This window comes from Palaemon carinicauda, chromosome 4 (genome assembly GCF_036898095.1).
Source record: "Palaemon carinicauda isolate YSFRI2023 chromosome 4, ASM3689809v2, whole genome shotgun sequence".
Classification (NCBI taxonomy): Eukaryota; Metazoa; Arthropoda; class Malacostraca; order Decapoda; family Palaemonidae; genus Palaemon; species Palaemon carinicauda.
In genome coordinates this window covers 82,610,758-82,623,243 of record NC_090728.1, presented here as the reverse complement: position 1 = coordinate 82,623,243, position 12,486 = coordinate 82,610,758, and the positions used below count along the sequence as shown (strand labels likewise).

At 37.0% G+C, this 12,486-nt stretch overlaps 1 protein-coding gene across 1 annotated transcript in view; it reads right to left on the bottom strand.

The window, feature by feature from the left end:
- The window catches only part of LOC137640034 (tRNA (cytidine(32)/guanosine(34)-2'-O)-methyltransferase-like), a 104,657-nt gene that overhangs the window by 34,599 nt on the left and 57,572 nt on the right, over positions 1 to 12,486 (bottom strand). Inside the window, exons 3-4 of the mRNA XM_068372402.1 lie at positions 11,924 to 12,133; positions 3,864 to 4,051 (exon numbers count right to left, since the gene is read on the bottom strand). Coding sequence (XP_068228503.1) covers positions 3,864 to 4,051; positions 11,924 to 12,133 — 398 coding nt within the window. The remainder of the gene's footprint in view (positions 1 to 3,863; positions 4,052 to 11,923; positions 12,134 to 12,486) is intronic.

Genomic DNA, 12,486 nt, shown 5'->3' with positions numbered 1-12,486 from the left:
TGAAATGCATCGAATGAATTTATCATATTCCTTATGGGAAAAATTATTTAAGGATACAAGCATTTTAGGTCAATGGCTTGCTCCCAGAATGAATTAAACTCATAATTCTACGTACTGCTGCACTATATATATTATTATTACAGTACAGTATATTCAAAGCTATATCCCATTTTACATTTAAAGTACTGTAATGTACAATTACTGTACTGTACAGTATTTAAGAGAATATTACAAGTACTGAAAAAAAAATATTCATCTAGTTTATGGTCTATTACCAGCAGAATAACTTACCTATGGTGCTAATAATTTTCATTCTTGGGTCAAAGTCCTTTATGTATTACTAAGAATGTTATTTTCTGTTGCTGGGAGATGTCCTATTCAGGAACCTACCACTGAACCATGACTATTCTTCATTTGTCTTCTGGTCTTTTAATTGCTTTAAAGACAGGGGATTTGGTTTTCTTTTGTGATGGTTTCTAGGTTTTCCAAAAGCCACCAGAAGATTTGGGTGACTTTGGATGGGAGGCTGTAATTGTTGGGCTGGTGGTAGCGTCCATGACTGGTGACTGCCAGACAGGGGTTCGAGTCCCGCTCAAACTCATTAGTTCTTTTGATCGCTGCAGCCTCACCACCCTTGTGAGCTAAGGAGGGGGGGGGGGGAGAGCCTATAGGTCTATCTGCTGTGTCATCAGCAGCTATTGCCTAGCCTCCTTGGTCCTAGCTTGGGTGGAGAGGGGGCTTGGGCACTGATCATATGCAATATGGTCAGTTTCTAGGACATTCTCCTGCTTGATAGGGCCATGTCACTGTCCCTTGGCTCTGCCATTCATGAGTGGTCTTTAAAAACCTTTAAAATGGATGGCTTTTGGACGTCCTTTTCTTCTATATTTAGGCATAAGGGACAACTGTTGGAGCATCTCTATAAACTTTTGAGCCAACAGAAGCTTTTATGGTAACAGGAGAAGCTGACTCTGCATCTGAAGAGGTCACTGCAACAACATGCTCTAGTCCACAATTAGCCCCTGCCGGAGCTCCCTCCAAAGAGGCAGATATATCAGCAGGCAGAGGACCAAAGTCAAGGTCTTCTGATAGAGCCTCGGTTGAAGCAAGCAGCATTCAGTAAACTAGCAAATGGCAGTGCTATTTCTCCTTTTAACAGAGACAAACTTGGAGAATTTCCTCAATAACATAAATTTCTTGTGTCTTAAGATTAAATCATTATTAATTTCAGATTTTGGTATCTGAAGTCTTGATAATTTTGACAAGACTGAGACAAAAGTCACTACAGGATAAATATGTGGGAAGTTGAAGATTTATTTCGCATCATTGAAGTTTACTGTACCGTTTTCTCTGAGTGCTTGAACTACCCTCTCATAAATCAGTGTCACACAATCTGTGGGAATCAGGATGCTCTTCACCACAATTTATACAGTACTATGAAGTGGATGATGGGATTCTCCATGCTTTTTTGGCCATAGGGTTACATACATCTTTTTCAATTTTAATTTGCCTTTGTGAGCTGTTGCTCACATGGCCATACTTCTGTGAATAAAAAAAAGTTTTGGCATTGAGACACACAAGCTTTCACTTTTAGCTTTAATCATGCAGCATCTATCTTTGTGAAATTACCAGGAAGTTTGAAGGTGAGCACAAATATGGGCTTTCACATCACTACTTCAATTAAGAGTTTTCTTCTTTTTTTTATTTCAGCCACTCCCTAACTTGGAAATTCCTGCTGAATTTTTTCGTCAGAGTAATTCTTCAACTCTCTTGATCTTATACTGAATTCAGATTTCTATGAGGTGAAATTTTTACTTAATTCTCTATAATTGTTGATTTTTACTTTTTTTTTTTTTTCATTTGGTGACACTTCTATCATAAGAGAGCAATTTGCAAGAGTTGAAATCTTGGGTTTCCTTACATATGCGGTCTAATTATAATTTCCCCTATAAACATCAAACATATCTAGATCTTGAGTTCTTGCTCCCTTCTCTTTCTTCAGTATCTAAACCTTTGTATATTACTTATAGGAGAGATCCTTCATGAAATTTATATTTGAATGAACTATATCTTTACCAAGTTCCTTGAATTCAGTCCTCCTTTGATGAGGACTGGAACATGAGGCGTAAAGCTGAAGAGTTTTTTAAAAAAAAGGAACTCTTTGAAGGTTGCTCGGTATTACTAACATAGGTCAACGATGACAAGGAGGAGTTAGCATAACCAGAGAAATTCTCCTTATTATAATCCTTTGCTGTTTCAGGTGTGTGATTTGTATTCCTATAAGTTTTAGAAAAGTTTAAATCAAGATGGGTTCCTTCTGTCCAAGGGGGCCCTAAAAAGGAAGAAGCAATACTGCTGCATTTAAATAGACAGCTTTCCATGGAGACCAATCTAAATATACTCAAGGTGATCATTCTTTTATGATCAGACCCAGTACTGAAGGCAAGATTTGAAAGTTTTCGCTCTCTATATCACATCAGATGCTCCGGTTCTACATGTGGAGAGGTGTACTGCACATACAACTTCACTCTTTAATATTCTAGGATTTATCATTACCAAGTCAAAAAAATTTTGATTTCATAAACAAAAAGGGGAATGACCACAAAGAGAAGAAAGGCCTACTAAAAATTATTGGGTCAACAGCTGGGTTGCAAGGCCCAGAGGGCTTTGATGTCTGATGTCATCAAAGCTCAAAGGGCATTACCACCAAGCTGCCATCCCCAAACCCGCCAATGACAGCAACAGACAAGAGATCTGGGAGTTTCTGCGTGAAGCTGTCGCCAGTGTCTTTACCTTGTCAGATGATTCAGAGATATTACAGATTTCATAAAGTGTGTCCATAGATTTTATGGAATTTTTGTATAGGAAAAAATGGAAACATCCTGAAAATCTTATATGAGGAACCCTCGGCTTTTCACAATATCCAATTGCTGCACATGACACCAATAGGAACTAAACTATCAAATGTTTACCCATTCATCTATTCCAAATGGATAGTGTAATCCTACCCTGCATGTTGGTACTATGAGTATTGCATCAATATAATCATCCCTACCCTATTTATGTTGACAGGAGAGAATACTGGGAGTCCTACCCCAAACAACAACCAACCCACTGAACCCATGTGCTGACCTCTGAAGAAATTCCACTCACAAGATATCAATAAGGCAAGTCATAATATATCATAGGTTCAAACATCATCAAGTGGTTGACAACACCATTACAACTGCTACTACTGGTTTTGTAAAGGTAAGGCATCTCTTTTCAATGACCTAGACAGGGAAAAGAGAGAGATTTAACAGCAGGATAGGAGAAAGCTGCTAAAATATGGAGGAGGTTGAAGAAATAATAAGCAATATAAAAATTATCAAGAGCCATTTTCAGTTTAACTAGGGAAAAAGTATTGACCAGTTCAAAAGCCCTTTTGCCTGTTACACAGCTTCAAAACAGAAAAGATATTATTTGCTGAACCAAAGCAAATTTGTCTCGGCATTCTATCTTTAAAAGGAAACATACTTATTCATAATTAAAATGGAAAATAAAATCTGAGATTTATAGAATCCACATTGATATAAATGAAAAAAAAACCAACAAAGTAACTCATCTTCTAAAACTTATCAGTTTGAGCGAACCAAAAATGCAAAGGGCGGAATTATGTGCCGTTACATTCATAGGCTGACAACCAAGGTCTTCACCCAAGTTTGAATGTAATTTGGATGAATAAAATGGCACTCCTTCAAATATTAAGAAAAAAAAACATTTATATTACATATTATAGTCAAACCACCCAACTGAATAAGGTTCAATAACAATGAACTATTATTTCTGAATGCCTGTTTACAGTAACAGTTATTTTCACTTACCTGTAAAGGATAAGTCATATCTGAATCATAAGCAGAGAGATCGCCACAAGCTAAAAAAGGTACTATTACTCTATTGACACCTTCCAAATCATGCCACGATCCTTGGTAGTTATGATCTAGTAAAGGATTCACCATGGTTGGCACATAACCAGGTGGGGGCCCATAGTCCTTGCAAACAACAAATGACTCTGGAAAAAAAGGCAATATTATCAACAATAGAAAACTGGTAGTAGTAAAAATATTTTTTTTTTTTATATTTCAAGAAATTATGACTAATAAAGTAATTCCACTATGTAACGAAGTGAATTACAGTGATGCCTCAACATACGAAAGTAATCCGTTCAGGATACGGTTTCGTGTGCTGATTTTTTCGTATCCTGAGTCGCGTTTTACATGTAAATAGCCTAATCCGTTCCAAGCCTTACGAAAAGACACCTTTTCTTTCATGAACACGCTAAACTGTAGTAATAAACATGCAATGCAGCCATTTCTATCATTCAATAATTAACCCAACCGTTAAAAACAGCCTAATCCATTCCAGAAACCACCATGAGATTATTCAATAATGGAGTTATAGTCTAGTTATCCCCTCCAAGCCCTAAGAAAACGGTCCGTTTTCTTTACTACTGTATAAAAGTTACGGTACTGTATGTAAAACATTTAGATCAGTGAAGGTGTATTGTTACCTGTACACCTAAATTAAGGGTTGATACCCTGAAAAAAAGGTACAGTTAATTAACAAAAAAGTTGAAACTTACCTTTTGATTGAGACGATGTCCGATAGCAAATTCGCGGCAGAGGAGGATGGCATAAGGCAGAAAACATAAGTGACAGACTACGTACAATAATTTACACACTTAACACATTAACACTTAAACTTTACGAAATAAAAAAAATAGCAGAAATAATTAACACTTAACATTACTTATGGAAAACTATAAAATGAAAGAAAAAATTACTTTAACACTTAACGATAACATAAAACTTAAAATTAAATTTTTTTTTTTTGCTTTTTTATAACTTTACTTTTCTTACATTTTCTAAATTTCTTCTACTTCTTCATCACTTTCTTTTTTTCTGTTTCTTTAATTCACTTTCACCTTCTACTTCTTCATCACTTCCTCTTTTCTGTTTCTTTTCTTCACTTTCACCTTCGTCTTGGCCTACTAATACTGCTGGCCTCTTTAATAAAAAACCATCCATGGAAGCTTGTTTCTGCCTACTTTTCAACACATTTCTAAAATGCGTTAGGCAAACGTCATTGCAGTGTTAAAGCGCACGGTTGGTATAAAATTTTTCTGGATGTTCCTTTTCGACGTAGTCTGCCATTTTATGGAAACAGGCGAGAATTCCCTTAATGTCTGCCATTTTCAAAGGTCTAACATGCTCCTCATCACTGCTAGAGAATTGCTCTGGAACAACACTCATTTGCATCGTCTCCAACTCCTTCAGGTCGTCCGTCGTCACCTCCTCCTGGTGCTCCTCGATAAGTTCATCTATATCTTTGGCGCTAACTTCCAGCCCCCTGGACGTACCAAGATTTACGATGTCAGCCACCTCACACTGCTGAATGGGTTCAGGATCGTCAACCATCTCGGCTTCGCCTCCAGGCTTCCCGAACCCCTCGAAGTCTTGTGCAGAGACAACATCGGGCCACAGCTTCCTCCAAGAGGAGTTCAGGGTACGCCTCGAAACTTCCTGCCAAGCGAGATCGATGAGTCTGAGGCATATCACAATGTTAAAATGATCATTCCAGAATTCACGCAGAGTAAGGTTTGTGCTTTCTGTCACTTGGAAACATCTCTGGAAGAGATGCTTCGTGTACAATTTTTTGAAATTAGAAATAACTTGTTGGTCCATGGGCTGGAGGAGAGGGGTGGTGTTAGGCGGTAGATACAGGACCTTTATGAAGGAATATTCGGCCAGAAGATGTTCCTCGAGGCCAGGAGGGTGAGCTGGAGCATTGTCCAACACCAGCAGACATTTCCTAGGGAGGCACTTTTCTTCCAAATATTTTCGGACAGTCGAACCGAAGCAGACATTCTCCCAATCAATAAAAAGTTGCCTCGTTAACCAGGCTTTAGCATTCGCCCTCCACATCACGGGAAGGTTCTCCTTGATGACTTTGTGGGCTTTGAAGGCTCGGGGATTTTCAGAATGGTACACCAGCAGGGTCTTGCAGTCCCCACTGGCCTTTGCGCAAAAAGCAAGGGTAATCCTGTCCTTCATAGGCTTATGTACGGGTAGCCTCTTCTCCTCCGCCGTGATGAACGTCCGACGAGGCATTTTCTTCCAGAAAACCCCAGTTTTGTCGCATTTGAAAAATTACTGCGACCTGTACCCTTCCTGCAGAGTCAACTCGTCAAACGTTTTAACAAAGGCTTCGGCGGCCTTCGTGTCCGAGCTGGCTGCCTCCCCATGCCGTACCACTGAATGAATACCAGTCCTTCTCTTGAATTTCTTGAAACACCCCCAAGAAGCCTTGAACTCTGGGGGTTCCTGCTGGGATGTTCCTTCGCCTGCCCCTTCTTCGGCCTGAGAACGCACGAGATCACCGAAAATGTCGGAGGCCTTCTGGAAAATTGTAGTCTCGGTGATGGTGTCTCCTGAGATCTCTTTGTCTTTGATCCACACAAGAAGCAGCCTCTCCATCTCGTCATGCACGTGGGTTCTCTTGTTGGAGAAAACAGTGACGCCCTTAGAAGGTGCCGCTGCTTTGATGGCCGCCTTCTGCTTCAGGATGGTGCCTATCGTAGACGGATTCCGGCCATACTCCTTGGCGATCACACTTAAACGCATGCCAGACTCGTACTTTTTCACGATCTCGAGTTTCGTCTCCATCGAGAGCATCGTCTTCTTTTTCTTTCCTTCGGCAACATTCTTGGGACCCATGGCTACAGTATTAAGCTCAATAATACACTACGTACATTATATACTAAGTAGTAAACACTAATACAGTACAGTACACAGTAAAGAATGTTTAATAACGATAACACGTGGCATACGAATGTATTCAACACTACGTAAAACAAGAGAAAGCACACAAAGTCAAAGTTAACGATACCGCAGTCGGAACGAAAAGAGAGAGAGAGAGATGAACGACCGTGCGTAAGCAAGGTAGGATAGTTGCCGACCAATAGGAAAGCAGGATCTTATGGCAGCAGCTAGCATCTGAGTAGGGAGATAACCAATGGGTGAGCGGGAGGCTGTAATCGAGTTTACCTACGTTCAAAGTCTGGCGGCGCGCAAATTTTAAAATTACTCTCAGCGACGAGTTGGGATCTCATAAGCTTTTCGTATCCTGAAAATATTTTCGTACACTGGGGCATAAAAATCTTCGTATCGCTTTTCGTACCCTGAATTTTTCGTAAGCAGAAACTTTCATATCCAGAGGTATCACTGTATATATATATATATATATATATATATATATATATATATATATATATATATATATATATATATATATATATATATATATTTATATATATATATATATATATATATATATATATATATATATATATATATATATATATATATATATATTTATATATATATATATATATATATATATATATATATATATATATATATATATATATATATATATATTTATTTATATATATAATATAAATACAGTATATGTATATATATATATATATATATATATATATATATATATATATATACAGTGGAACCTCTACATCCGAACGTATCTACATCCGAATTTTCCAACATCCGAAGTAAAATTCGAGCAAATTTTTGACTCTACACCCGAATTTTATTTTGACACACGAAGTAAACATTACGCCATTGAGCGTCGAGTGCTCAGTTCTCTGTTCTTGTGTGTATCATGTGGTTGTCCTCTGTTTGGTCTGTTATTAACACTGCTTATTTTCTTCCTTTTCTCACATTTCCTTTTTGATTTTACCTATAATCATGGTCCCTAAGAAGCTAAGTTTCAGTACAGGAAGAAGGCAATTCTTTCAATAGAATTGAAGCAAGAAATTATAGAAAAACATGAGAGCAGTGTACATGTGAGTGATACTGTATGGCTAAACAATATGGCTGGAATAGGCCTATGATCTCGAGGATCATCAAGCTGAAGGCAGCCATTAAATCAAATAACCATCGAAGGGGATCACCATTATTACAAGACATCATAGCAATACCCTGGAAGAGATAGAGCGCCTTTTATTGATAGGGATAAAGGACAAAGAGATTGTTGGCAACGATCATTTGTGAGAAGGGCCAGCGTGATGAACAGAAAGAAAGAAAAAAGTGAAGCAAAGAAAACCAAGATAACATTAACAAGCTCTTTTAAATAAGACTTCTCTCTTTTTCTGTTTCTCTCTAAACATAGCATTAAAATGTTCTTTAAATAAAATCTCTCTCTCTCTCTCTCTCTCTCTCTCTCTCTCTCTCTCTCTCTCTCTCTCTCTCTCTCTCTCTCGTTCTTCTTCGCTGTTGTAGTGTTAGATACGTCTACGTCTATTATTTTTTCCGAGAGAGAGAGAGAGAGAGAGAGATTAAACAAAAATGTGTTTAGAGTACATATGATTTTTAACTGCGTCAACAAGTTGAAAAACAATTAAATGAAACTAAGAAAGTAATAACAGCTAATCTGAATTCCTTTATTAACTAAAACAAATATTGATACAAACACACTCGTGTGTGTATGCACAAACACACACACACAGGTGCAAGAATTTGCTACGCAGTAAGAGAGACGGTCGGGGAGGAGGTAGAGATGGTGACTGCGATAACATACCGTAACTCGTCACTGAAAGTGATGAAAATAAAAAATCAAAAGAAAAAAAAATGTAAAAAATATGAAATATAAAAATAAAATAAAAATAAATAAGCTAAGTTAGATTAAAATTTCCGTAGTGTAAGTTACGTATGTTATCGCAGTCACCATCTCTACCTCCTCGCCGATCGTGTCTCCTCGTACCTGTGTGTGTGTTTGCGCATACGCACATGAGTGTGTCTGTATCAATATTTGTTTTAGTTAATAAAGGAATTCAGATTCGCTGATATTGTTTTTTTTAGTTACATTTAACTGTCTTTCAACTCGTTAACGCTGTTAAAAATCATATGTACACAACACATTTTTGTTTAATCTCATTTTTGTTTAATCTCTCTCTCTCTCTCTCTCTCTCTCTCAGAAAAAAAATTAATAGACGTCTCTAACACTAACAGTGAAGAAGAACAAGAGAGAGAGAGAGAGAGAGAGAGTATTTATTTAAAGAACATGTTAACACCATGTCTACCTTCTCGCCGATCGTCCGTCTCCTCCTGGGTAGCAAATCCTACACCTGCGTTGGCCTGTCTCTAAGGTAAAGTGGCAATAAAATACATTTTTTATTCATTATTTCTTTATAATTATCTTTTTTACATGCTTCTTTCATATTATGCAGTTATGTTATTGTTATGTGTAATTATATGTAGCCATTTATTAACGATTTTATTATGGGTTTTTAGGCTGAGGAACGAATTAAATGAATTACCATGTATTCTTATGGGAAAATTCGTTTCGACATCCGAACATTTTCTACATCCGAAGTTGGTTCTGGAACGGATTAAATTCGTATGTAGAGGTTCCACTTATATATATCTGGTGATTTTCTGTGTGTATGTCTGCGTGGCACTATAGAAAAATTGTACGAGGAACTTACAGAATAATTAATGATCGAATCTTATGTCATTTTTATAGAGAACGCTAACGCTGCTATTTCCATTTTGATCAAGATCCACCATAGGTGTCTACGGGCCCATAATTATAGACCCCTTACTGTATATTGATAGTCCATGAAATTGGGTGAAATGTGGTAAGCTGACACCATAGACTTCTACTTGAGAAAAAATTAGAGAAATCTAACTTCACTAATTATATTTTGATCAAGACCCCCCTTGGGGGGTCTACTGCCCACATAATTACAAATCCCCTAAAACTACATTCAATAATTATGAACCAATTGCAATGAATTTCGACATAAAGATTGTATGAATATAGGAGATTATCTAGGGCTATATTAATTTGGACATTTCTCCTAAAAAGAGGGTCCTAGTGTGTTTCCCCCACAAATATAGCATACACTGATTTTCTTTTCCATGTGATAAAGTGTAAAAAAAATTACAGAATATTCAATGACTGAGTTTTATGAATTTTTATATATATTTTTTTTTTCAGTTTTCTACAAAATGATGCCAGCCAAAAAGAGGTTCTCATTCAGTAAATCTGATAAAGTAAATTCGGCGAATAGAAGATAGCAGGAAACAGAAGAACAGACAAATTTAATGAGGGAAACAAATGCAAGAAGAATGGCCGCTAGACGTGAGACACAGGATGAAATACAAAGAAAAACTCATGCAAGTAGAATGGCCGCTAGCCACAAAGCAGAAAATGAAGAACAAATGGATTTAAGAAGGAACAATAATGCAAGTAGAATAGCAGCTAGATGGGAGGTAAAAGATGGAGAGCAGATGAATTTGAGAAGGAACACTAATAAAAGCAGAATGGCAGCTAGACGTGAGACACTGGATAAGGAACAGAAAATCCAATGAAAGTAGAATGGCAGCTAACCACAAAGCAGAAAATGAAGAGCAGATGGATTTAAGAAGGAACACTGATGCAAGCAGAATGGCAGCCAGATGCGAGGCAGAAGACGAAGAGCAGATGAATTTGAGAAAGAACACTAAGGCAAGCAGAATGGCAGCTAGACATGAAGTCGAAGATGAAGAGCAGATGAATTTAAGAAGGAACACTGATGCAAGCAGAATGGCAGCTAGATGTGAGGCAAAAGACGAAGAGCAGATGAATTTGAGAAAGAACACTAAGGCAAGCAGAATGGCAGCTAGACATGAAGTCGAAGATGAAGATCAGATGAATTTAAGAAGGAACACTGATGCAAGCAGAATGGCAAGCAGTAGATGAAGAGCAGATGAATTTAAGAAGGAACACTAATGCAAACAGAATGGCAAGCAGTAGATGAAGAGCAGATGAATTTGAGAAGGGACGCTAATACAAGCAGAGTGGCAGCTAGAAATGAAGCCGAAGATGAAGAGCAGAGGAATTTAAGAAGGAACACCAATTTCAAGCAAAATGTCAGCTAGACGTGAAGCAGAGGACAAAAATCAGATGAATTTATGAAGGAACACTAATGCAAACAGAATGGCAACTAGATGTGAAGCCGAAGATGAAGAGCAGAAGAATTTAAGAAGGAACAGCAATGTACGCAGAATGATGCCACCCAAACAGAGATTCTGCAGAATATTTGAAGGTTAAGTCATGTACTTCTTATATTTTTTTTTTTTTCAGTTTTCTACAAAATGTCATTAAATGTTCCAAATAACACACAAAAATGCAAGAGATGCTTTCGGATGCTGATAAATACAGGACTGGGGCCTATTTCCGTTTTTCCTGTAGTGTGTGATGTGGCGCTACAAGCGCTTGCAGCTCTCATATCTTAGAATTTTCCACATATGTCGAGCCAAAGTTCCTTACAAATTCTACCTTGTATCTTGAAAGACTTGTATATAGATACAATCTACGTATTTCGAGGTTCCACTTATTTCAAGAGATCCAGCTTTGTATAACTAAGATAAATAAAAATTACTTTTACATTTATTTTGTTCTGAGAATATCTACAAGTTTAAAAATTACATATTGTGGTAACCTACACGTTAACAATGATAGTGATTTGGTAAGGGGTTCTTTCCAACCTTACTTTAGATCTTGTTTATATTAGCCTTGAAAATTTCTGAGAATTGCGGTTCGAAATTTGTCTGAGAGAATTCAACTGTCTGACAAGACATAGATGATCAACCCGAATCAGTCCGTAATGGAGCCAACTTTGAAATAGATTTATTGACAGCTTTCAATAAATTTCCATAATTCTAGCCATGTGATTTGCAGGTAATATTCATCAAAACAGGAAAGTTTAGACACCAGTAGAACACATAAATAATATAGCTCTAAAAATTATTTTTTGGCAGCAGTAATGACTTTTTGTATATGAATAACTAAAACAACAAAATTTCAGGAAATAACTCACCAATGCTTGAATTTCTGGATGACCTCGGCTTCGCTACACTAACATAACGGAAGAATACCTTGAGTTGGGAATAAAGCAATGTCACGTCTTTTCCTCGGAAAATCTTTGCGACAAACGTTCCACCTGGCTTCAACACATGAGTAGTAATGTTCAGTGCAGCTAGTAATAACTGAGCTTGTACATATTCATCTAAGTCATGTAGGCCAGTCACTGTAAAATCATATACATCAGAAAAGTTAATATTTTAAAACTAAAAATATTATTTATAAAAGTTGTACAGTAATACCAATCTTTAAGTCGGTTCAACATAAGCCAGTTCCGACTGTAAATCATCCACATCCTTAAGTATTGACCACACAAAAAAATACCCTTTACACCATTTTACATGAACTTATCTCAGTTTCTATGTTGTACAATAATGATAAAGTGCTGTACAGTACTGTAGAAAATTGTTCTTTACATGGAAGCTTATAGATATAGGTGTTTGGTTTTTCATTAAATGATAGCAGGTTGTAAGTACATTTTTGCATCCAGAACATATATAGGGAACATATAATTAACTT